General features: G+C 41.3%; 1 protein-coding gene across 2 annotated transcripts in view; it reads right to left on the bottom strand.

Annotated features, from left to right (window-relative positions):
- Positions 1–24,171, bottom strand: part of LOC118120013 (receptor tyrosine-protein kinase erbB-4) — a 283,408-nt gene that overhangs the window by 33,229 nt on the left and 226,008 nt on the right. The window contains exons 18-20 of one of the 2 annotated variants that reach the window (XM_035174572.2): positions 23,214–23,336; positions 20,867–20,965; positions 16,510–16,692 (exon numbers count right to left, since the gene is read on the bottom strand). In XM_035174572.2, coding sequence (XP_035030463.2) covers positions 16,510–16,692; positions 20,867–20,965; positions 23,214–23,336 — 405 coding nt within the window. Of the gene's footprint in view, positions 1–16,509; positions 16,696–20,866; positions 20,966–23,213; positions 23,337–24,171 lie in introns of both variants that reach the window. The other variant, XM_035174571.2, reaches the window with a different exon arrangement.

Consider the following 24,171-nt stretch of genomic DNA (forward strand, 5'->3'; position numbering starts at 1 on the left):
CATAGAAAGACTCCAGCGTCAGATTCCAAGAAGAACCACCGCGGAGTAACCGGACATGCTGTTCATTATCACACTGTGTGGTGCTGCACTGCGAAGGACAAAACACAAACAGCCCATGCTGACCAACCACTGCTCTCGCTGGCATCTTCTTAGCAGCTGTAGCCACTAGTCTTTGGTCATGCGAAAATAAATAAAAAACTAACACATGGTGCCGAACAAATTCTTGAAACTAAACAGTTGGAAAATAATGCCTGGAAGCTTCCCAGCACCAAACATGGAAATCCTGAGGATAAAAGTGGTTTCTGGCTTTTGAAAATGCACCAGCCTTGCAGCAGCATCACACAAATCGGATTTTGCATGTCACTTTAAGGCAAAGGCAACACAAACAAATGACAAACCTAATGAAGCACCAGGCGATACACAGGCTTCATAGAGGTCAGCTTGGGACACATTTTTCCGTCTGAACCTGACCAAGCCCGAGAAAAAACCAACCGAGCCCCACCCGAACCAGACAGGCTTTCTGTTTCTCTGGAACAAAGTCTGGTTGAAAGTTTTTATTAGAAATTTTCTAAGCATGTTTAATTAAATTCTTGCCAATAATGGATAGGCATTAATGAGGGAATATTATGTTACCACCTGCTGGATACACACTATTTGAGATAATTATGTATTTAATAAAACCAAGCGCTAATACTTTGTGACAGTGTTTCTTCAAATATTGACTTTTTTGGTGCCTGTAGAAATGTATTTAGGCCAGTTCTGATTGTGAAGTTTATCCAATCAACTTGTAACTTTATAATTAGGTCCTGTGAGTAATGTTGCCTGTAACTTTTCAAATGTTGAGATTTGTAATAAATCAAATGTCGGTGGGAGGAATTGGTCGACTTGTGTGTTGCCAAAGATAAAGAGAAACAAGATTATTATTGCACTGTGTATCCATGTACTCCATTATGTAAGCTTTTCACGGTTTTACTAGAGGAATAACTCGATTTTTGTCTTCTATTGGTGTGGGAGAGTTTTTGACCCTTTGGCTTAAGAACCAATTTAAAATGCCTATTGCATTATTTTCAAAAAAATGCAAGGGTGTCAATCTAACCCAGAATGTGTTTGTCTTGGCTTGAGAAAAAATGAAATTTCTGGAGAGAAATTATGTTCTGCCAGCGGTGCCGCGATGCCACCTTCTTTGTGTCCTTAATCACATTGGTACAGCTTGTGTGTCTGGCATACAACAAGCGACAGAGGTTGTGAGTCAGTCGCTGACTCAGGTTGGTGACGGTGAGAGACGGCAGCTATTTAGAGGATACGTTTATTCTAATTTCCTCATCTTTCAAGAGATGGGACAGCCTCCCTATCTGGTGAGCCATCCGTCTGCTTGTGTTGTGAGTGTAGGCAGCCAAATCTGTTTGTGCTTTCCAGTGAGGAAGTGTGTGGAGATTGCCTCAGGTTGTTTGCGAAGGGGTGGGTGTGTTGAAACACACTGCTGAGACACCTCACGAGGAAACATCAACTGCGCTTGATTTGATCTGCCATGTTGCCCACAGGATGAGCCCTAAACTCTGCACAAGTCTTTGTTTTTTAAATCGTTACTGCCTAGTACATGCAAATGTTTAATACAATGTAGAGTGGTGTGCAGTGCATATTAAACCTTTATAAACGCAGTCTTTGGTGCCTTAGTTAAAAAAAAAAAAAACTTTAATTTTGCATTGCAATTTGAGGGTTCTCAAAAGACCCCCACCTGGGAGTGTGGACCAAGTCAGGGGAGGCCACAGCAGGCTCCTGGAAGTGGCACCCCCATGAAGGACAAAGGGCTGGGGGGACGAGGGGAGTTCTATTATTAAGGGCAATCTATTAGTCCTCCCCTTCTCATTTCATCTGCAGGGGGTGAGAACTCCAGTGTGGCTGCACCGTGGTGGCTCCCCCTGAGCCAGGAGGGGAGGAGGACGGCCAAGAAGAGGAGGAGGAGGAGGAGGAGGAGGAGTGTTGTAGATAACATGCATTATTATTCACACCACCATGCATTATTTCTGGATAACATGCATTTTTATGTAGAAAGAAAAGAACATGACTCACAGTGCACATAGAGGTGTATCACTTCCCCCAGAGTCCACATCCTTGTTGCATTGTTATGTAGACTTGTAAAAAACTATATATTAAATACAGCAGCATCTGTTGTACAGGCTTCTAAAAGAAGGGTCAAAAACTAATTGCAGAATTATTCAGAGAAATCTGAACTTACAAAAGTGGTTCGGTAATAAAAAGGGGCAGGGCCTTCTTCATCTCTGGAGGAAGTGCTGGGGGTGTTCCCTTACTTTGGCTGGGGGAGCACTCTGATCCCACCATGACTTCTACCCTTGAATTTGGACAAAGCAGCTAAGAGAACTTGATCCATATTGTTTCCAACCTCAGGAAATTTCTAGACGTTCAACTTCATAGACATTTAACTGGTGAGTTTGCCTGGCGAGGAGCATAATACTCATCAGGTGTCTCGACCGGTGGCTCGTCTCCGCCTCTGCCTGAGCAGCGGGATGTCTAAAATTATTATTGGAACGCCTGTAGGGACCATATCTGAGAAAAGTGGTATATAATATATAATGTTAGTGATTCTGTCGAGTAATGTCAGCTCCCTGATGAAATACTAACACTGCTTTAAAACAAACTGTTGTATTAATGTATTTTGCCTCGTACACTGCCGGCACGTATCCCCTTGTGGGTCGTCTATGTAGCCAACACTGTATAGTGGGTGAATAAGTGAGTGCACAGTTGGTCACCCTCCTTTAGGGCGGACATAAATCTGCCTGTTGAAAAATACTCCTGTATAAATGTGTAGTTAAGAGGATTGGAATCAAACTTTACAAACATCTTTGACAAGAAATGGCAACAGTTATTGATTTGCAAAAAATATCTGAATTGGAAGACAAAGGAAAATGTGCTCACTGGGATAAAAGATAAACTAAAACATTAAAAAAGAAGGCTGATGGTGTTAAATGTATTTTCATGGAAGCCTAATCTTTCCTTGGATGGCATTTGATGAGATTTTTGCTAGCCAAAAACATTGTCTTTTTGCTTTAGTCATTTCCATAAGTGAAGAGCTTTCCAATGCCCTCACTTCATACTCATTCCTAATGTTGTCTGGTCTGTGGCTTTGCCAATTTACGGCCCAATTGGTCAAACTGGAGGCAAATGGCACAGTGGTCTGATGTGACACTCGTCTGCGCCCAGAAAGCTTCAGTCACAGCACGAAAAAAACCCAGCAGGCAACAAGGCTCACAACTTCCCACCAATCGATAAATGGAATAAGTGCCACTATTAAACAATTCTTTTTCGGGTCTGGAGTAATGAACTATAACAGAGAAATGATAATAATGATGATAGTCATAATTAGTGAGATAATAACAGGGCAATCACAGGGTGCCGTAACGGGAGACATTAGCCGTGATGTGTGATTGATCTGTTGTGAGGCGGGCAGCTTGGCAATCGAGCAGGAGTCCCATGGAACAGGGGCGATGCAGACCGTGTGTATCTTAGTGTGTTGTGTTCACATATTTGTACAAAGATTGTGTTTGTAAGTTTGGTTGCTGGTTTGAAGACATATTTATTTGTGTTGTTTAATTTGTGCAAGGGCTGCACATATACAATATGTATGTTTTATGTGGCCAAAACCCACATAAAACAACACCACTGTGGTTGAATTACCAGCAAGAAAACACACAAAGCTAACGTGCAGTCAACAGTTAGGTTTCTTACACATTTGAATCTGTGTTGAAGGGAACTCCAACTACTTTGCTTAAATCAACTTCTGCTGCAGCTGACCGGCTGACGTTGTGGGTTTTGTAAAAACTAGTAAAATGACAGACAAAATAAATCACCATGATTCATGATGGTTCAGTCCATTTCAACAACACAGACAGCAAACAAGCCTTGCACCTTCTGTTCTGTAACTCCGGCACGATAACGTCCACAGCTTTACTTCCTAAACCAAAACAGCACAGTTTGCTTTACTTTATTGTTCTTGTAGGCCTGCTTCGGATTCTTTTATCAGCACACCATGCACTTCACTGACGTCATATGCACCTCGCAAGAAGTGATAAATGGCTCCACCAAAATTCGAAACAATTTTGCAGTTAGCAGACACATTACTTGCACATTTTGGATTGATTCATTTGCTACACATGAAGTCAAGTGATTCCAGTTCAGGGATGCATGAAGATGGTTGCGGGAGGAGAATATAAAGCACTCAAAGATGAAATAATAGTACCAGCGAGAACTTCGATCTACTTTCACCTCTGGATATCACTTATGAGACTTCAGCCTCCACCTCAACATAATGAAGAGAAAATGAAGGTCAAATATCGATGAAGGTCATGTACATCCTCAGTGAAAAGGTCCATTTAAAGGGCTCACAGTTAAGGTTGTAAGATATGCAGAGAAACAGAAACGGAGGGAGATTTGCCCTTAAAAGTTTCACTGCTTTGAGTAGTGAAGAATGAATTCCTCCTCTTTCAATGTTTATCGGGCGGAGTGGGAGACAGAAAGCAAAAAAAAAACAAGGAAAGGAAAAAATTAAAGCAATAATTTTAGAAACCAAATGTACGCCATTTATAAAGGGTCCTTATCCAAAGTGATTTGCAGCTCTCCTCTTGCTCCACTGCACCACCTGAGGCACAGCCGGTCCAATAGATGCATGTCAAAACATGTTAAAAGGAAGCACCAGCTATAACTGCTGCACGATGTATTTAAAATGTATCGTCATTGCGATATCAACAGGCGTAATATACGTCTGCAAAAGACGGCTTGAGCTGCCAATTAATCAGTGTCAGAAGAAGAGAATAAGAAGAGAATAGAGAGAGAACAGAGAATAACAGAGAACTGCGAGGCTGCTCCGTCAAATCTCGCTCCGCCTCCTCCTGACTAGATTCTACCGTGGAAACTTCTAGTTATCACATTTGTCCCGGGTCAGATTTATCACTATGAGTGGTTGATTGGCGGTGGGCCTCCTCCCTCGGGCTGTTGAGCTCCCTGTGTCCGTAGCCAGGGACTGTTTATGTTTATCTATCGCAATTCATATCATCATCGCGGTATTCAATGAGATTATCGCATGTTTTCCTAATATCCTGCAGCCCTAGTTCATACCAGGCTTGCATGGTGAACGGGGAGGTTAAATAATAAAATCAGTCCTGCTCCAGTTCTTGACTCGATTTCTTCTCCCACCACCTTTCTCTTTCCTCACAGACTTGTTTTCTTATTCTCAGTTGTCTTTGTCCCCTGTAGTTCTGGTTAATAATACATGCAGTATTCCACCCCAGTGCGAGTATGTGCAAATCCACGCCTGCATATTATGGTCTGCATTTGAGGATCCTTGAAAGTTTGCATTCTTGTCTACGAGCCCACAGGTACCAGGTGTGTGTGTGTGTGTGTGTGTGTGTGTGTGTGTGTGTGTGTGTGTGTGTGTGTGTGTGTGTGTGTGTGTGTGTGTGTGTGTGTGTGTGTGCTGTAGGTGATTGTGCAGTAAGCCTTGGAGACACTGAGGACTGGATGCTGCTGTCCATATTGTACGGCTTTCTCCTTTGAGCTTTTGGGATGCGACGCTGCGCATGTGTGCCGGAGCCAGAGTGTGAGCGTGTGAGGCCTTCACATCCCGCCCCGGTTTGCCTGAAGGGCATGTGAGACGTGCCTGCATCCCCTCCCGAGTTTGAACAAAAGCTACATTGTAACGGGAGGCTCCTGTCTCGGCCATGATAACAGCCTCAACAATGACAAACCCTGCGCCTTGATCGGGACAAGTGAGCGCGACAGGTTTTCTATACTTTTGTTTCATTTGCTTAGTTTCTCAGATCATAGCGATGACACTCCAACAACAACCTTGAGCCGGGACAATTCCTCGGGGCATCTTGGGGGAATATGAAAAGAGCTGTGAGCTTTCTTGTTTTGGCTTTTCAGACTGTGTTTGGCGAAGAATCTGCACAAGCAGGGTCCAAGGGCACAGGGGTGCACACTGGGTAAGGACAAGGAAAAAATAAACTGAAGAAAAAAATTAGACTCAATGTTAATGCTCACAAAGTTCCACTGAGATGAGCATATGTAAACTCCTTGCACCATATACTTATATAACTACAGTACAAATCTAAGAACATGCATATTTCTTTGAGCTTTCCTGCAGCAATAGACGTTAATTAAGTTCAAGAGTTGGTGACCAATTCCTACAAGTGTCACAAGTTTTGACGACAACTTTCAGAATCTGCAAGAAACTGTGTAACTTCACTCTCTGATGCATTAGGACAGACGGACTGCTTGGTCAGCTGTTCGTCCTAAAGCAACATAATGACCCAAAACATTGGAAGAGAAGAACCAGAGAGCTTCAAAGTCTGGAGAGTCTCAAGGCTTAATCCCCATGACGCTGGACGAGGATGAACTGGACTGAGGCTTAAAGGCAAAGCAAACTAGAAATGCAGCACATTTGCATGAACATTTTGAACAATGTTTGATTTCTTGTTAATTTCTTGTTGTAGAGCACTTTGTGTTGAAAAGTGCTCTATAAATAAAGTTATTATTATTATCTTTTATTATTTTCAACTAAAAAATCTGTGTTTGGCTCCTGAATTTATAAAATCTTTGATTCCTTAAAATTCCATCTGTATATTTATTCTGTGCTTTGATTTCAGAAAATCCAGTCATTGAAATCTAAATCTCAGCATTCATCTTAAAATACTGGAAAAATTAGGTAGTTATAAAACATTTGACCAACAGTGTAGTTTATGATGTAAAGTGTTATTGTTTATAGGTATAATACAAAAAAAAAAGAGATATGATAGACTTGGAGAAAAACTTGAATGTTGTGATTGAGAGAGATGAAAATAAAACAGGAAACCGAGGCAGTTAGAGGAAATTGCAGTGCCCTCTGAATGAGGCAGACACCACTGAAAATAACAGATGGCGCAGGTCTGCTTGATGACCATATAACTTGACCTGCGCCCAAACTGCTACATCATAAGTCCACAGTTTTATTGCTAATTGCAGTGAACTGGAATATGGAGAGGTTGAGATCATTAAAAGGTTTAATGGCATGTTGGTTGTACTTTTCTCCTCCTCACAGTTACCCCCTCTCATCATCATTACGACACCAAGAGGCTTGTTGTAACTGCGGCGATAGTTCAGGAAGTGTCCTCAAACCCACTTTATGCTTTATTTAGCGAAGCTGATACAGGTAAGTTCAGAAATATGTCAAAGATATGAAAAATATCATGGGCATGGTTTCCATAGTGTTTCAATAACACATGAAAACAAGAGGTACTACACTATACCTGATATCCTGCCTCAATCACTATGACAGAAACAAATGTGTATGCAAATGAGGTCAGGCTCATCAACAAAGTAAATACTATATTTTCTATCCAAAGTGTTGTTGTCTTCACTCAAAATTATTGTTGAGTCCATTGCTTGTGTTAACGTTTGATGAATGCCTCATTCCTGCAGAACCTTGGTGGAAAAACATATATAATTGAATCTACAGGGGGAGTCTATGGTTGTCGATGTGTGTGGAATGGGGCTTGTGGATTGGTGAAATGGAATTGGTAGCAGATTCTGTACTTCACTCAAGTCTTTCATCATCTTTTCGTCTGGCATGAAAACCCAGAGTTGAAACCTTACTTTAACTTTAAGGACTGAAAGAGTAAACTGAGAATCATCTCACACACTCCCACTCTCACACAGTGACATAAAATCCACAAACACACGGCTACAGGCCCAGGTGTGAGGTATGAGATGATCCCAGTTCATCTCCCCGTTCAGAACTGGTATTAACATCCTGAAATATGAACACCTCCACAGTGGGAGGTCGTCACATGCAGCCACATTCTTCTGCCACAATATCAACACTGACCAACACATAATGACTGATACTATTCATAAATCGGTAAAATCTTCATAGATGCGCGCACTCATTCATTCAGCCCCTCTTAATTTCACTCACTCTCTTTCTCTCTCTCTCTCTCTCTCTCTCTCTTGCTTGCACAGAACATTGTCAGACACATTTGTAAACAAAGACTGGGTCAAAACAATATCATTTGGACTTCGCAAGCACAAATGATGGACCTGATTATTTGCACACAGAGCAGAGAAGTGAGATACGATCACAAGTGGAAACAGGAGACACATTCAAGATGCGTTGTAATTCCCTTGTGATCGGATCTCTCAGGATGGCTGTCATTACCAGGTCTGAACAGGGCCTCTGTGGTGGCACTAGAGTGTTGTTGCATTGACCCCCTCGTATCTTTCTGAATTTCTTTATCAATGAACTGAAAAGTATAACAAATGACTAAATGCACGTTACCGGCTGTTGCTGCCTTTGCAGAGAAGGGAGAAAAAACAGAACTTCACAGAAAGACTCATCTTCAGTTGAAATGGTCTTGACACTTTGCTCTTAACCTCACCACTACAATCAATAACAGTTGGAATGGTGCAAAGTAGTTAATTGTTTTTATATTGTGCAAATCTTTCTCTGATGCCTCTGCCGGCTACTTCCCGTACTTTTTCAAATGTGTTTTCAATTGACTTGTTGACAGGGCCCACATGTCTTTTGCCTCTAGGCTTAGTAATGATACAAAAGGCACAGCAAAGAGGCTACACACACACACACACACACACGCACACGCAGATGTGAGTGTTGGTATGTGTGTTTCCTCCGGGATATCCATATAAAATCAGAGGCTGAAGCTGCTCTTTAATGAGTAGTGAGAAGAGGAATATAGGGCAATGGTTTGATGCACAGCAGTGGATCAAGATACGCATCTCCAGCACAGTTTGTGTTGAGGAAAAGGTTAAGAAGTGGTGAGAACATCTGCAGTTTGACACCGACTCCGAGTGAGAGGAGAAGTGAGACGTATAAAAGGAAAAACCCTCATTACATAGTTTTTATGTCAGTGTGTGTGGGTGTGTATTCATTTGTTTGTCAAACGGCATCACAATATGGTATGTGAGTAAATGCGTCCGATCAAATTACAAGACATTCACTCTGTTAATGTTTATGTTTGCCAGTTTGAATACCTACAGGCCTTCATTTACCTGTGTGTGTGTGTGTGTGTGTGTGTGTGTGTGTGTGTGTGTGTGTGTGTGTGTGTGTGTGTGTGTGTCTGGCAGTCACTCATTAGTGTAGACCTGTCTCCCTCAGCTGCCAGTCTCATCCATTGTGTGGGCTGCCTGCAGTCATCCATTTCCCCCACCGCCCTACTTGGCCACATCCATCTCCACTCAGCCAGATGCCGTTAAAACCACGTCACTGCTCCATGTGTGTGTGTGTGTGTGTGAGAGTGAGTGAAGAGGAGAGAGAAAGAGAGAGATCGAAGGAGAGAGAGAGAGAATGTATTCCTCTTGGGTTGTTTGTGTGTGCTTTTGACTGACAACATGGCAACCATGAGTCAGTGCCGGCCTGATGGTGTTTGTATATGGTGACTATTTATCCGTCTGCTGCCTCGAGGTTTGCGCTTTTGCATCGAGAGGCCATTCCAGGTGACCACATTTCACTACAAAGGCAGATGAATAAAACCAAAACACTTCTGTTGATAAAATGGAATATTTGAGGTGAAAAAAATGCATTGCTATAAGTATTAAGGTCACAATCCATACATATTCCACTGCTTATATACTTAGCAGACTGAGCAAGGTAGCCCAGATGTCCTTCTCCACTTTCTCCGGCCAAGTCCAGCACCTCAGGGGAAACCCTAGGGGCATTCCCTGTAATCTCTCCAACGCGTCCTTGGACGTTCCAAGAATGCCACCGGAGGGAGGCGTCCTCCTCCTTTCCATGAAGCCATGGCTTTTTCTCAACCAGAGGTGAGCAACCAAGCATTTTCTAGGCAGTACCTCGCCAATAATAATCACAAAAATAATAATAATTCTATTAAAAATCAGGGGAAATCAATCACGTGCCACTGAGAGACAGACGCAGGTTTATATTCTCATTGATCACCTCAGACTGGGGCTTAACTGATGAGTTTTCTCTTCTATTTGACAGACTGCTAATTAATGGATGTCGTCCAGATTGAAGAAAACGTCTCTGTGGCACATTTTTGACCAAATGTGTTTTAAAGACTTTACTTTGGCGAGTTCTTCGATTTTAAGGCATCAGGCGATTCATGACAATGATTTGATTTTCACACAAACCTGGGAACAAGAAAGTCTATGGATCTAATTAAAAAGTGATTTTCCCGCCATCAGGCAAATAATGAAGCATTGACTGCGTCGTGTCAACCATCTTTTCAAATGGATACAACATTTCCAAAACAATTCATTCAGTCTATGGCAGCATCGGTTTGCATAAACAACACACACACACACACACACACACACACACACACACACACACACACACATCGTTTAAAAAGTGAAAGACAAGCTCCTGCATGAGAGAGAACTGCACTGCATGCCACTGTCGGCTACGTGCACAACTGCAGCTCAAACTATGAGGTCTGACTGTCTGCGTGGTTGGGTACGTTATATACAATAGCGCGAGGCATATACTGTTGCACACAGCTTTAAAATGCAGCAACAGAGCAAATAACAAAGTTAGAGATCTGTTTTTAGTATTATGTGTAAATTATTAAGTGTAAAAAAATGTTTTGTTCTTTATGAAACTACGGCAGGATAGATTAGAACATGGCGGGCTGCCACAGTCTAGATAATCAATGGGTAACACTGGGATACTTTAAGCTGGATAGTGTTTAATATCAAAAATTACTCTTTCTTCACTTATTACACGGGACATCTGTAAGTGCCCAGTCACACATATAAGAATGTGAAGCGAATATCATGGGTCAAAGTTCACCAAAGTTGAACTTCACGTGAAGCCACAGATTGGAAGTGAATGAGATACATTACGTGTGAATTTCAAAAATGTTGTCCTTATATGAACAAGCCAGAGTCAAATTCACTGTATGAAGAATAACAGTTGTTATGGTTTTCTCTACAACAGGCTTTCGATGATGAGGTACAGCGTGTTTCAACACTCCTCACAAAAACAAGAAAGCTCCATGAATTCTACATAATTCTTCATTACCCGTCCTCCTCGCAACTGATGAAAACACACATTAAGCTGTTCTCTCAAATCAAACAGGCCTTTCTGGCTGATATGTACTCAGGCGGGGGAGGGAGGTATTCTGTATGCTCCCGCAGAATCACACACTTACAGTATTAATACATGCATTAAAGACCACAATGGGGGAAAAAAAGACACACAAGAGAGAGACAGAGAGAGAGAGAAGAGAGACAGCTGCAACGAGAGACAGAGCGAGGGGAAAGGAGACAGGTGGACACTTGTTGACATTTATGAGGGCTGGTGGTATCGAAGCCTTGACGCCTGTGATCTGCTCCTCGCTCTGTGTGTTAACATGCAGTGTTGGAGCGGGTGTACTATCTGCCAGTCTCCTCAGATTCACATGCATTTTAAGTGTTCGCTCTGAGACGAGAAAGGGAGCACAGGGGGGGAAGGAGAGTAGGGGGAGTACAAGTTGGTGGTTGTCATACCAACACGGTGGTTTGCATTAAAACACAAAGAGGTGAATGAACTAAAGAAAAAACAGAAAGCACTAACATCTGGCTTTTGTCTGCAATGGTAACGGATACAATCAGCACTCCCAGGTCAAATGACTCTGCAGTAGATAAGGTTTTTTCTTTATCAGCTCTGATCGGCAGTGATGGAAACAACTGGAAAGCAAACTCCTCTACTGGCAATGAGAAAGGAGTCAATCGCCTTTTATTAGGTTTACCCACGTTTAATCAACCCACGTATACCCACTTACCTTAGTGTAAAAGAGCTTTGAGAGATTGAAGGGTAGTGTTAACAGGTGATAGTAACCAACGGAAAAACCTAGTGGTTTAATCCTACTCTTAACACATTTATCTTAATTTAGTAAACACCAGCACAAAACTGTCTTTTACTTTATTTAGTAAAAAAAGTCCGTAAAAAAAATAAAACATTGCTTAAATTTAATGATTCAAGGGCAGACCTCAGGTGCCGTGGGCTCGCCGGTGCCCTTGAAAAGTTCCGTCCTTGCAGAAATGTTATTCTGTAAAACATTTGGCCATGTTGAATATTCTACTCATGCTAGGACCGGTCCCGAAAAATCCAAATCCAAATGTTTTCCTAAGGATCAACCAATGAAACAAGAGCCCTCACAGCACTGTAAGACAGCAGGTTTTTTTGCAGCATTATGAAGTAAAACTGGAGGCTCTCAGGGGTTTAGAAGATGGAGACTACGGAAAAAAGCAACAGTTTGCAGGCGGGTGGCTCATCGCTGAAGTCCACACATGATGAGATGAGAATGGTGAATATTTTTACTGACAGAAAACACAAACATCTATGGGAGTCGACAGTATATTCATTTTGAATGCATATTCAGAGACACAACAATACATATTGTCTTTATGGTGACATGAAGACAAGCGGGAGAGGCAGGAGAGGGAGGGGGAGAAGGGGCAGAATATCAGTGAACAGTGTTTTCATTGGAACCCTGGGGATGTATGTAATGAGTTGGAGAGAGGCATGTTTGCCTAGTCTGGTTTACACAGAGAAATGACCCTGTGATACACAGTGTGGGGCCCTCTTACCACACACACACACACACACACACACACGCCCACACACACACACTTCACTTGAGCAGTGATGTTGGAAAAGGGAGCAGGAAACATTTGCCGGCGCATTCGACAAACAGTTTCCAGTGTAAAGCCCGCTGTATCATGTAAGTGAAGTTGTTTAAACTGTGGTGTTGTATTGATGTGGATATTATGCATTGTTCTGAAACAAGTCTCACAGGAAGAGCAACACAAAGTCTTCCTTCAAAGGCAGACCGCGCGGAGTTCACGCTAAATATTTAACAGGAAAATAAAATCGTGACGGCAACCATCGCTGTTATGTACAACCTATGCGACTGCAGATTCTATCATTTCTCTTCTTTTTGTCTATTTCTGCCGCTTCAAAGGAATTCAACTAGAAGCTTCTAAATTGTCCCAGTTTACAACAGGGAGCCTGTCATGACACTGCCTTACAGCAACGGTCCCATTATAATAAAGGAACGCAGAATAAAAATACTTTAACTGGATCGTCACCGACAGTTTTACATGTTAATGTTGAGACGACAGGTAATAGACAATGTGCTCGTGAACAGCAGGCTGTAAGGCGTCTGAATGGAATAAATTAAAGTCCTGATCCACCTCTTAAAAGTCAATAGGAAGAATTGCAGAGTTTAGTGGCTCGTGAGACGTTGGCCTGTTGATGCTCCTGGAGGAAAACTCGGCGGATCACAGTTCAACAAGGCATATGAATGTACCGGATTTCATGGCAATCCTTTCAATGTTTGTCGAGAGATTTCACCCACAACCATCTGCCAATCTGGAACTTACAGTGGTGCTAGAGGAAAAGCCAAGGGTTCTACACCACCATCTTGAGTGTGTGTACATCTGTGTTACCAAGCCATCCAGTGGATGTTTAGATTATTAACTGGGCAAGTGAAACTCTGCTGGTGGTGTTTTAAAATCAGAAGGATTCATTTTCTGGGGACCGTGAATGCATGCCCCAAATTTAATGTGATGAAACTAAAGGGACTGACGTTGCTATTCCATCGCAAAAGGAATGAGATAGATAGACTGAAAAAAAAGAGACAAACGCATTAATGCCCCTGTATTAGATTCAATAAGATGCCATGTGATAACAGCCTGCCAGCATTTGGTATCATATGAGTGAGAGCAGCCACAAGTGAAGCATCAAAATTCACTGTCCAAGCAAGTCAGTGAAATAATTAAAAATCAGTTAGAAAACAGTGGAGCAGTTCATTTCAACAGCAGATATATGGATCTGAAATGTGTGTCCTATGTCATCACTAACTTTGACAGCACAGGGCACTGGCTTCAGATTCATAATACAGGTTTCACCGTTTCATGGCTGAAGAATCAGAAATCTAATGACGCTGCTATTGAGGCGAAGTTAATGCAGTACAAACGTAAAGTAAAGGAAAATGCAGATTACATTAAATTGCTGCATAGCTTACAACATCTTTGATAGGACATGTATTTGTCCACAAATGTATTTATTGTAAAATCTGATTAATCTTGGTCCTGGAATAAAAGATGTACCAAGATTTCTCTATGACTGAAATCTAGCAAGTACTGTCTGCATTTGGATTTCTCTTCTTCTAAATGGCCTGAGTTACAAGTGTCAGGGTGAAAAATGGAAACATTTCATCCACTTTGAGAAGTTTCCTGAGGACGTTGTCCAGATCAACCTAACAGCAACTCCTTTGACATCCTCTTCATCCACACAACCGGATCTCAGCGGTATCATCTTTTGATATATATAATTTGGAATATTGTGATAGCAGTTCCAAGTCAAACATGTGACACTGTACCCTATATACATGAAGAAGAGGACCAAAGAGTTGGTGAACTAGGAGGAGATTCAAAAAGCAAGCAGACATAATGAGGAGAAAGTGATGTAGTGGGTTGTAGTGAGGGGGTATGCAAAGATAAAACAGGATGAGTAAAAAAAAAACATATTCGGCGGCATCAAGAGCCCTGCATGCATAGTGGCTCTGATGAATCTGCTCATTAGTATGACTCTCAGGGCAGATCACTCCATTAATAAAATATGGCTGTGATGGCGGCCATGACAGGGGCGAGGCTGCCACGGAGAGTGGAGCCCCGTCACCTGCGGGAGCCTCGACAGAGCGGACGTACGCGCTACATCCATGAAAAATGATAATGACTTCATTTGCGGGAAAGAATCTTCAGGACTCTGGAGCAAGTTATCATCAGTCAGCATTCCTACATGCAGGAATCGCATTAGACTAAGTGTCCCAATTTACCCCGTTGCCATGATTCCGATAAGTGTGGGACACAATTTGTGTGTTTGTGTGTGCGTGAAGCCACATGTGGGCACCGTATTGACCGCGTCTCCTGACAGCTATTTGTGTCCACACGAGAGCTGCAGCCAATTATCGACTACGCTAAACAATACACGCTCGAGACCCACAGTAACAGTAGTAAATAATGCATCATCATATCTACCCTTCATGAATTATACATGTCTCCATGTTGACAACTGTTCACAGTTGGCATGTACAGTATTAATTCCTGTGTGTGTGTAGCCAGTCTCCATCCTTCTTCGCACTAACTAATTTGTGTGATTAATTCCGTACCGTGTCAATATTTGTGTTACACAGCATGGGGAGTTTGTCAGCATGGCAAGAATTAATGCATGCTTTGATTGCCTTTGGTTTATATAAAAAAAAACAAGCACTTTCTATGGTAGGACTGTGTAACTGTGTCTCAGAGTTTAATTGATGGCTTAATATTTTCCCGCGGAAGCCGACTGGAGCGCGGCCTGCCTCTGATTTAGCCAAAAATGGTCACAAAAATATTTGTCTAAGATATTAAATCTGGGACTGCAGCGATTGTGAAGTCATTTTCATGCTGCTTTTCTTGGCTTTTCGGTCCACGACTCTCGCTGTGTTGTGCTTATACGCTTTTAACCCGCGCTATATCATTGAGCATGTTTACAGACACAATTAAATCATATTATACATACAGGGGTATATTTCACCAGGTCCTGCAGCTGATATATTTTATTAATCATTAAATACATGGATAACAACATGTTTCTGAGGCTTATTAAACACATTCGGGTTGTTCGAGTCAGAGAGATGTTGATTTATCTCTGGCGACTTACGAGTTTGTCAGTTTTGTCTTTCCACATTGACAGAGAGGAGGAAAAAGAGACCATTACATGGTGAATGTGCCGCCTATTAATATTAAAACTATTTAAAGCTAATTATAATGCACTCCTACATCCGTGATCTGTAACACCGAGTTCCCTGCACTCCACACACAGGCTTTGAATTATTTACTACACTTCTCCACAGAGGGTAGTGAGCGGCGGCACTGTCTGCTGCTGAATCTCACAAGCACACCCACACCCACACCCACCCACACACACACACACACACACACACACACACACATGCCAGCACACACCTGCAGTCCTTGTCTCTGTCTGTCAACCTTCTGCTAAAGACTAACATAGACATCTTTTTTTCTGTCAATTCACTTGGCCTTGATCACTTGAAACATGCACGGTGGCCAAGACGTCTCTCGGAAGCACGTTTACGTAAAACACAAATCGCAGTGGAAGAGAACCACAATGGATGTTGACGATGAAATGAGCAGAGTTGTAAACCTCGGTCACGTGAGTTGTCCGGTAAGGATGAGGTGAAAATGTTTGTGTTCTCCCTTGTTGGATGCTCCAAGCACCTGTGCACCTCAAATAGACAATAATCGAATGGGACTTTTCAGGGCGTCTGCAAACAACAGCTCACTTGACGATAGAGAGTAACTCAACTCAACTGTCAATCACTTCAGCAACGGACTTGTCATCAAATAAATCGACCAGTCACTTAGGAAATAAAGAAACCAACAACAAGCTGAAGCATGACAAACGACTAACGGAGCTAAGTTGTCCAGCCTTACCTTGGCAATCTGGACACACCAATTGAGCAGCAGCTGGGATCCGATGTTGTCCTTGTGCTCGAGGACGTAGTCGAGCAGGCACCCGTGGGGCATCAGTTGCGTGACCAGCTGGATGGTGGGACTCAGGCAGACGCCCAGCAGGCGGACCAGGTGGGGGTGCTCCATGCTGGCCATGATCAGGGCCTCCTGAAGGAGACACATACACACTCAGGCATGTGGGGTGGGAGGAGGGATGGTGGAGGTTGACGTTTGTAATAGTATGTCAACAGATCCTGCAATATTTGTTTGCTATATTCATCAGCCAACTGTCTTAGGAAAACATAAATTACATCACTGACGTGTTGTTTTTCTGATCTTGAGTGTTCGTGTAGAACTGAGCTTGAAATTCGCCTTTGAAGCTGCGGCGCTTTGTCGTGAGACATTTTTTTGTCTTTTGATTGCAGAGAATATCCCAATTATTTTTGATTGAACTGCACATGAAGACTTAATATCCTCTTATTGCATATCTCCATTAACAGACAGCACAATTTAGCAGAAAATCAAACGCATAAATATACAGTTTGAATAGTGTTGGCAGCTTTTATTAACTGAGCAGGTTTGGTAGGCGAGTATAGTAAAGAGGAAAATCACGACTGTTGTGTTCACTTATTAGACTTAACTTCCGTTGTGTTTCTGTTTTTGTCTTTTCTTATTTATTGTTGTGTTTTCTTGTATGTAGTTGTTTTTTGACTTGTTATGTTTAGAGATATGCCATTGTGTTTTCTTGTGTGTGTTTTTTTGTTTGTTGTGGTTTGCTGTTGTTTACTTATTTTATGTTGTGCTTTTTTTTTGTAGTTTGCCTTTGTTTTTTTATTTATAGTGTTTTCCTTTTTGCCATTGTGATTTTTGATTTGTTGTTGTGCTTTGGGATTTGCTGTTGTGTTTCCCAATTTGTCACTGTGATTTGCACTTAAGGGTCTCATTAGAAATTGCACACATAAAAAGTCAAGTAAAGTTTATATTTAAAATCTACTGTTAGACACTTGTCTAACTGGGTTTGTCTTGATCAGAATAGCATATTTATTGATTTCTGCAACTTATTCTGTTTAATACATTAACTCAATATTACTTTTACTTGGGTAACGTGGTTAAATCTATAGGCTTTTGACTAAATACAGGATGTGTTTCCATTGACATATTCAGAGGATCAGTGCTTCATTCACAAGTTGTCACATTAAACCCAAACTGTAGTTTTGCAGTTGCCGTAAAAAGGACGAATGCCTGAGAAAAGGTTCCAAGACTCAACACACTGGCAGAGTCCATCATGTTTACAAGTGTAGACTGAACTGTCTGAGATCATAGGAGCTGTTATTCTGTTTCAGGCTGAAGTTTCTCTTGAAGTTAGCAGCAAGGTTCCACTACGTCAGAAACAGTAGATTTCTATACAAAAAACCCTGCACATCAAAGTGACTCGCTGCCTCACAAGGCTGTCAGCACTCTTTGTAGTAAATAAAAATGTAGTAAATACATCACGGGGAGATTGTTGTAAATCAAGTGTCTGTGTCCTTTATTTTTTACTACAAACTACAGTATGATTTGTTTCTTTTTCAGTTGTTTGGTGTGGAATATTTCTGTGGTAGAAGCCGCTACTGAATAGAACATATGCACATATGAAAAAGCTGCTCCGGTACATTATTTATCAGGCTTTGAACTCGCTTGTGGTGTCAACACCTATACGTACAGGGACTTATAGAGCAGGAGCAAACATAATATATTAGTTTGCTATAAGGAATACGATGGCAGCACCGTGAACATTCACTACTTATTATTCTAATGCTAAAAAAAAGAGCTACCAAAGAGAAATACAGCTCGTTTACTCCGTGCAAATAAGCGCCGACCCCACGCACACACATACACACACGCACAGGCTTACACACTCGGAGCCTTGTTTCTGCAAGGGTTAATGTGATAATCCATCATGAGATGGATAACAGTGCAGCAAAAGCACACAACACTGGTGGAGGCGGTTGTGTGTAAGTGTGTTGCAGAGAGACAGAAATAGTCGGTAGTGCTCTATTAAGAGAGAGATAGTATCACAACACATTGTAAACTTTATGGTATCCCTGCTCCTCTGGTGACGGCAGTAGATACAGTGAATCGGGCCAAAGTCTGTGAGAGACTCCAGAGTTGATCAGGGACGTTATCCAGAATCACACACGTGAAAACAAACTCATTCACGTACTATAATGAAAACTTCACATGTGTAGAGGGACAATAATTTAACTTGGCTAAAAAAAACTATCCTGGCCTCACAAAAACACTAGTTTCCCCGTCTCAATGAGTGTTTCTCATTTTGTTGTTGAACATACAAAAATTATGCAATAATTTATTGCAGTTACGTTAATGCAGTAAAGTAGGAAAATGGGCTTAGAAGTCTTCAGAAGTTTACTTAAACCAAACAAAGTAAATTGCACTATTGTGACATGTGCTGATAACATTAACAACCTAATGAGGGAAAGATGCATCAATCAACTTTCTTGAATAATGTAATATTACACTTCAAGGTAATAATCACTAATTACATTAACAAGGTAAATTATTGTTTACTTCAAATCTACCTGTATTCAAAACAAATTAAATAAAGTGGACTCAGTCTAAAGTTATTTTTACAGAAAGACACAAAATGTGAACCGGATGAATTGGATATTGTGATATTGATTTTTGTGGAGCACTGTGCAGCTTAGTGGATTACAAATTAAGTTTATTATCATTATTATTTATGACTGTGGAATACAAGTTTGTGGGTCACGGAACAAAAGCCTTAAGCAGAAGTTTGACAATCTGAAGAAGTGATATTGTCTGAAGCCAAAAATATGTAACCACACTGTACACGCACAGATACGTAGATCCAGTCTCGGTGTTGATACCCTGGCTTTTCACTGGGATCATTGTGTCAATCCTCAGATATTCTTCTAAGAGGTAAGTTAGTGTGACCTGCAGCTTGAGGGTAACCGGGTCAAGTAAACAAATCATTATCCTCAGTAAAGACCACTGATGTTCCACGGTGCAGAGGCTGAGCCCACAGCTGCTCAGAAAACAATACAAGAAGATTGTCGACTGGATGAAAGTGTAGGAGCTCATCACTGGAAAATTAGACGGCGATCATTTTACTGAGCAAAAAAAACGAAATTAATCAACTAACAATCAACAAATTAGCTCTGAATTTGTTTTCAGCACATTTATGATTTGTTTAACTTTTTCTGTGCGATCCGGCTCAGCCAATCAGAGTCAGATACATTAGAAATTGCCATTCACATGCACACGTCTACTCCTAAATAGCCTAAGTACATTTTCCTCTTTTTCTAACAGCCACTATGTCTCTACAGAGTCTATAGAAAAAACCTAAATCTCCCTTCTGTATCTCTCTTTCTTATATTGTGTTTTTTTCATGGGTGATATCTGCTGCTCTGTTTGTCACACAGGCCCCAAAAGCCCATAGTGTAGAACAGAAGTTTAAACACACACAGGATATTCATCAAAGACGTCTCGATAAAAATAGAAACGCTAACACCCCAAAATCTCTTCCTCTCAGACTGTCAAGCTGAGTGCAAAACATGGCCACAATTGGGTCGGTTTCCATGCGTGTGTCTGTGTGTGCATGTGCACGTGTGTTGAAGGATGTTATTTCATCTGCATTGCATCATCGCGGGGTAATCATTTTTTTTTTGTGCTTTTGCTTTTGAAATGAGCCGAGTTATGAAAGTTTAATAAACGGTGGCCCCCGTGCACTGTGCCGGGAGCCGGTGGCGTTGTGTGTGTGTACCCAAGAGCGTGGAGGGATCCTAGAGGCCCCCCGACGATTTCTATTCCGGAGTCCATAGGGCGTAAGCTTAGTTCTCAATGCTACATTTCACCAACTGAGCTATTGTGCAAGTTGCGCTTTCTTGTAAATCACTGAGGAGTGGGTTCAGTATTTTTGGTTTTTTAATCCACTCCCGGCACAAAACAATAAGTCATGGTGCCAACAGTGCTCTGATACAGTAGGTTTGTTGTATCTGAGTATTGTAGTAATATCGTCATAAAGTTTGCTGGACTGAAACTGTTTTACAAGAACATAAACTATAAACTAAAACACTTTTCCAAACCTCAGTTATTAAATTCCACCTCACACTGTATAAGTAAATCCTCTGAGGTGTAAAGCCAAAGCTCACCGTTTATGTGCACACACTGTTTCCATTCGCACCCCCCTGTACACTGCATGGAATCCAGTCAAAATCTGTCTCAAATGCTTAACATACAAATCAAAATTGGAATGGATTTTTGTTGTTTTTTCGTCTTTTAGCTCAGTTTTACAATTTCCTGTTCTGAAAATACTCACGTCCATGAACTCCACGTTAGCCTTGGGTCCGGTGGCCTCATTTAGGATTTTTATGGCCACTGGAATCTTCACCGTTTCACCCTCAGGAACCCAAATACCCTAAAGACACACACACACACACATGATGAGTCAGTTTATCAGAAGAAAGGTGCTGCAGACTTTAAAAGGGATGAATCTCACAAACAGGATGAGAATGTACGGCATGCTGTATAATTAAAGGTTATTTTGTCCTTGTGTAGAGACTTGTGTGGAGCTGTTTAATTACTTCGAAGTATCTAATTTGAAATGGGATTAAACTGATTTAGCGGCTGCCAATGTGGTCAAAGCAAAGAGGAGCGAAAACAACTTTGGGAAAATGTTTCAAATGTGTTTCACCTCATGCGACGACAGCACGTCTACCTCCACTCAGTTAAAACACCTGCTCTCACAAGGCTGTAATTTCCATGTCATACCTCTTCTTGATTGTCTTCCTACCTGCACTTCTGATAATAATTATAATGCAGCACAATGACTCACCACTTTGTGTCTCATATTAACTATACTCAGGGTATGTAATATTATATGTAGACATGCTCCTTATAAAATGTGCCCTGGAATAACTTCTGCCATCATTTTGTGGTACATGAAATAAAGCTGGACTTCACTCATGGCCAAAATATCTTCTAGTAGATAGATATGTATGATTATAGGTTAAGGCAGCTTCTGAAGTAATTAACATGTGCCAACAACTCATTATATGGCCTTGCCTTGGTTGTAGAAACTGACCATTGAACTGCTGAGATCATATGTATGCTCAGCTTCCTCTACACTCTGCTATCCATAGAGCTTTTACAGCCGTTTCTTTGCCAATCAGTGATATTTAGATAAAATAAAATACAGCTAGTGACAAGTAAGTGAAAATAAGAGTTTTATAGTGAGAAATCTCAATTGCCACCGATTTTGCCCAAAACGGCCATTTGGAGATGACGCCTAAACGCATCTCTACTAAAATCTCTATAACTTTGCTCTGCTTCACTTAATTAGAATAACATTGGGCCCAGATGGTGTTCAGATGTTGTGCTGTGGTTGTGGGATACATCTGCATGATTTCATAGGAGATATTCACTTGAAAACTGCAAGATCTGCAGACATGAAATCCTCTATTCATCATGTGTTCCCTTGTCATTTACTGCGACCTAGTAACATCTATACTGATGCTTACATCTCTACAGAAACCTCACAGCTGCTACCTTTATATAGATACCAATGTTATTCATATAGACCCTGAAGTTGCAGAGATATACACTATACATTTTAAGCCATTTTCAAGCAGGGGCCTGGGAATATTAACACTCTTCTGTATCATGTTTGACCTGTTTTCTTGCACGCATCCACGACAGGTGTTTCACTTGTGTCATTGTGTGTTAAAGTGTGCGTCTCCTTTCATGTGCTCGTAAAAAACAAAATACAAGAAACACAAGGCGTCACTCATCAAAACATTGCGCCACTGGTGGTTAAAAACTCTACAGGGAACCTTTAAGCGTGGCACCTTATGTAATGGGAAATTGTTTTATGTTTAAACATGTTCTGTTTTGGAGAAAAAAGAGCTCAGCTGCACAGCAAAAAACTTTACACATCAATCTGAATGCTGAAGCTCATTAGCCACGACCTCTGGATTGTGTCTGAATTAATAAAATCGTGCAGTGAATCTGCTGAAGTGAGTTTTCTCAGCTGACTGCCTGAGAACGTCTCAGCGTCACACAACTGCTCCTCGACTCTGAGAGGATCCAGTGGAGATGAGATGTATTTACCTCAATGCTGTGTGACCACCAGGGAAACTACTGTATGGATGCTTGGGCTCAACCATGTGACTGTGAATGGACTATTTTTCTTTACATGCCCAGAGGTTGCAGATTCCCAGAGGTAACATGCAAGAAAAAGGACATCTGCGCTCATGCCAGACCTCTGACCCAGAAATGTGCTGTAATGTGAATGGATGGATCCACAAAACGTCCAGTGATGATGTCAGGACGAGAGAGTCTATTCTTTCTCGTTTAAGTGCCGTTCTTCTCTACCTCCTCTCCCCAACCGGTCATCACACTGGGGGTGACCTCGGCTACCTCATATTCAGTGTAACCCCAGGGGTCTCAGTGTCTGCTATATTACTTATTCTTTTCAACCCCACCAGCCTTACATCTGATTTACTGTCATTATCTGTCTTGTGATCCGTCTCTCTGCGAGATCTTACAAGACCTTGGAAAGGATCTCAAGTTTCAGAGTAAATATGAAATATCTGTTTATTTACCACATTTCAACTTAAACAAATGATCAAACAAACACATACTTTTCCATTCTTTGAGTGTTTTACCTTGTAAACGGTCCCGAAGGCCCCAGAGCCGAGAATCTTGACCCTTTTGAGTTCTGTCTCTTTCAGGATTCGAAGCTGGGCCTGGTTGGGTGCTGCCCCACTCGGTGTTAAAGGTTCCACCAGCTAAAACACATCAAGTAACACAGAGGACATTCAATCAGATTTAACTGTGACACAAACCCTACAACACAAACTCCCAAAAATCTGTTAAATATTTTCTTTCTGGATTTAGAACGCAATGCTGGCAGGCAGGTAGAAAAAGACCAAATGGTTGACTCGACGTAAGCATTGACCCTGCAAGGTCTTAAACAGTTTGAAACACTATGACCCGTGTGGAACACTTAAATGAAGGTTTCTAAAATGAATTTGGTAATAAATGTGATATTAAAAAACAGCATTAATGTATTTCATCAAGGAACATACATATAATTTAGTTTACAGCTTAAAAAAGCAGTGTATCTTTAACCATCGAGTCATAATCGATCATGAGGATATATTATGGAATGGTTCAAATCTGTCTTATTGTTAAGCAGTTCTATGCAATTTAGCTTTAAGAGAATCATAGGAACACAACTCACTTTTCATGTATTGTTCATGCAAATGCCAAGGCGAAATTATCCTGATCCTACCTCAATTATGTAAAAGAACCTTTAATTCAGACTGTTTTTCTTCTAATATTTATCATTCATACGAGACTGTTCCTAGAATCAATGGAAAACAAGCTGTTTCAGACAAATATCCTGACCTAATTTCCAAGAACTCATGCTGTGAAACTCAGCTTTAATAATAGGAAACAACAATTACCGCAGAGTTGCTTAAAGTTATGACTGAAAAAGAAGTGTTGCTTTTAATGACTTTTTCCATCAAGACAAATGCAAACTCTGAAGTGCCAAAACCATTTCAGTATAACGAGTGAGGACATTTAATTTGTGTGCACAGGAGAGCGATGGCGAGAGGT

This window comes from Hippoglossus stenolepis, chromosome 13 (genome assembly GCF_022539355.2).
Source record: "Hippoglossus stenolepis isolate QCI-W04-F060 chromosome 13, HSTE1.2, whole genome shotgun sequence".
Classification (NCBI taxonomy): Eukaryota; Metazoa; Chordata; class Actinopteri; order Pleuronectiformes; family Pleuronectidae; genus Hippoglossus; species Hippoglossus stenolepis.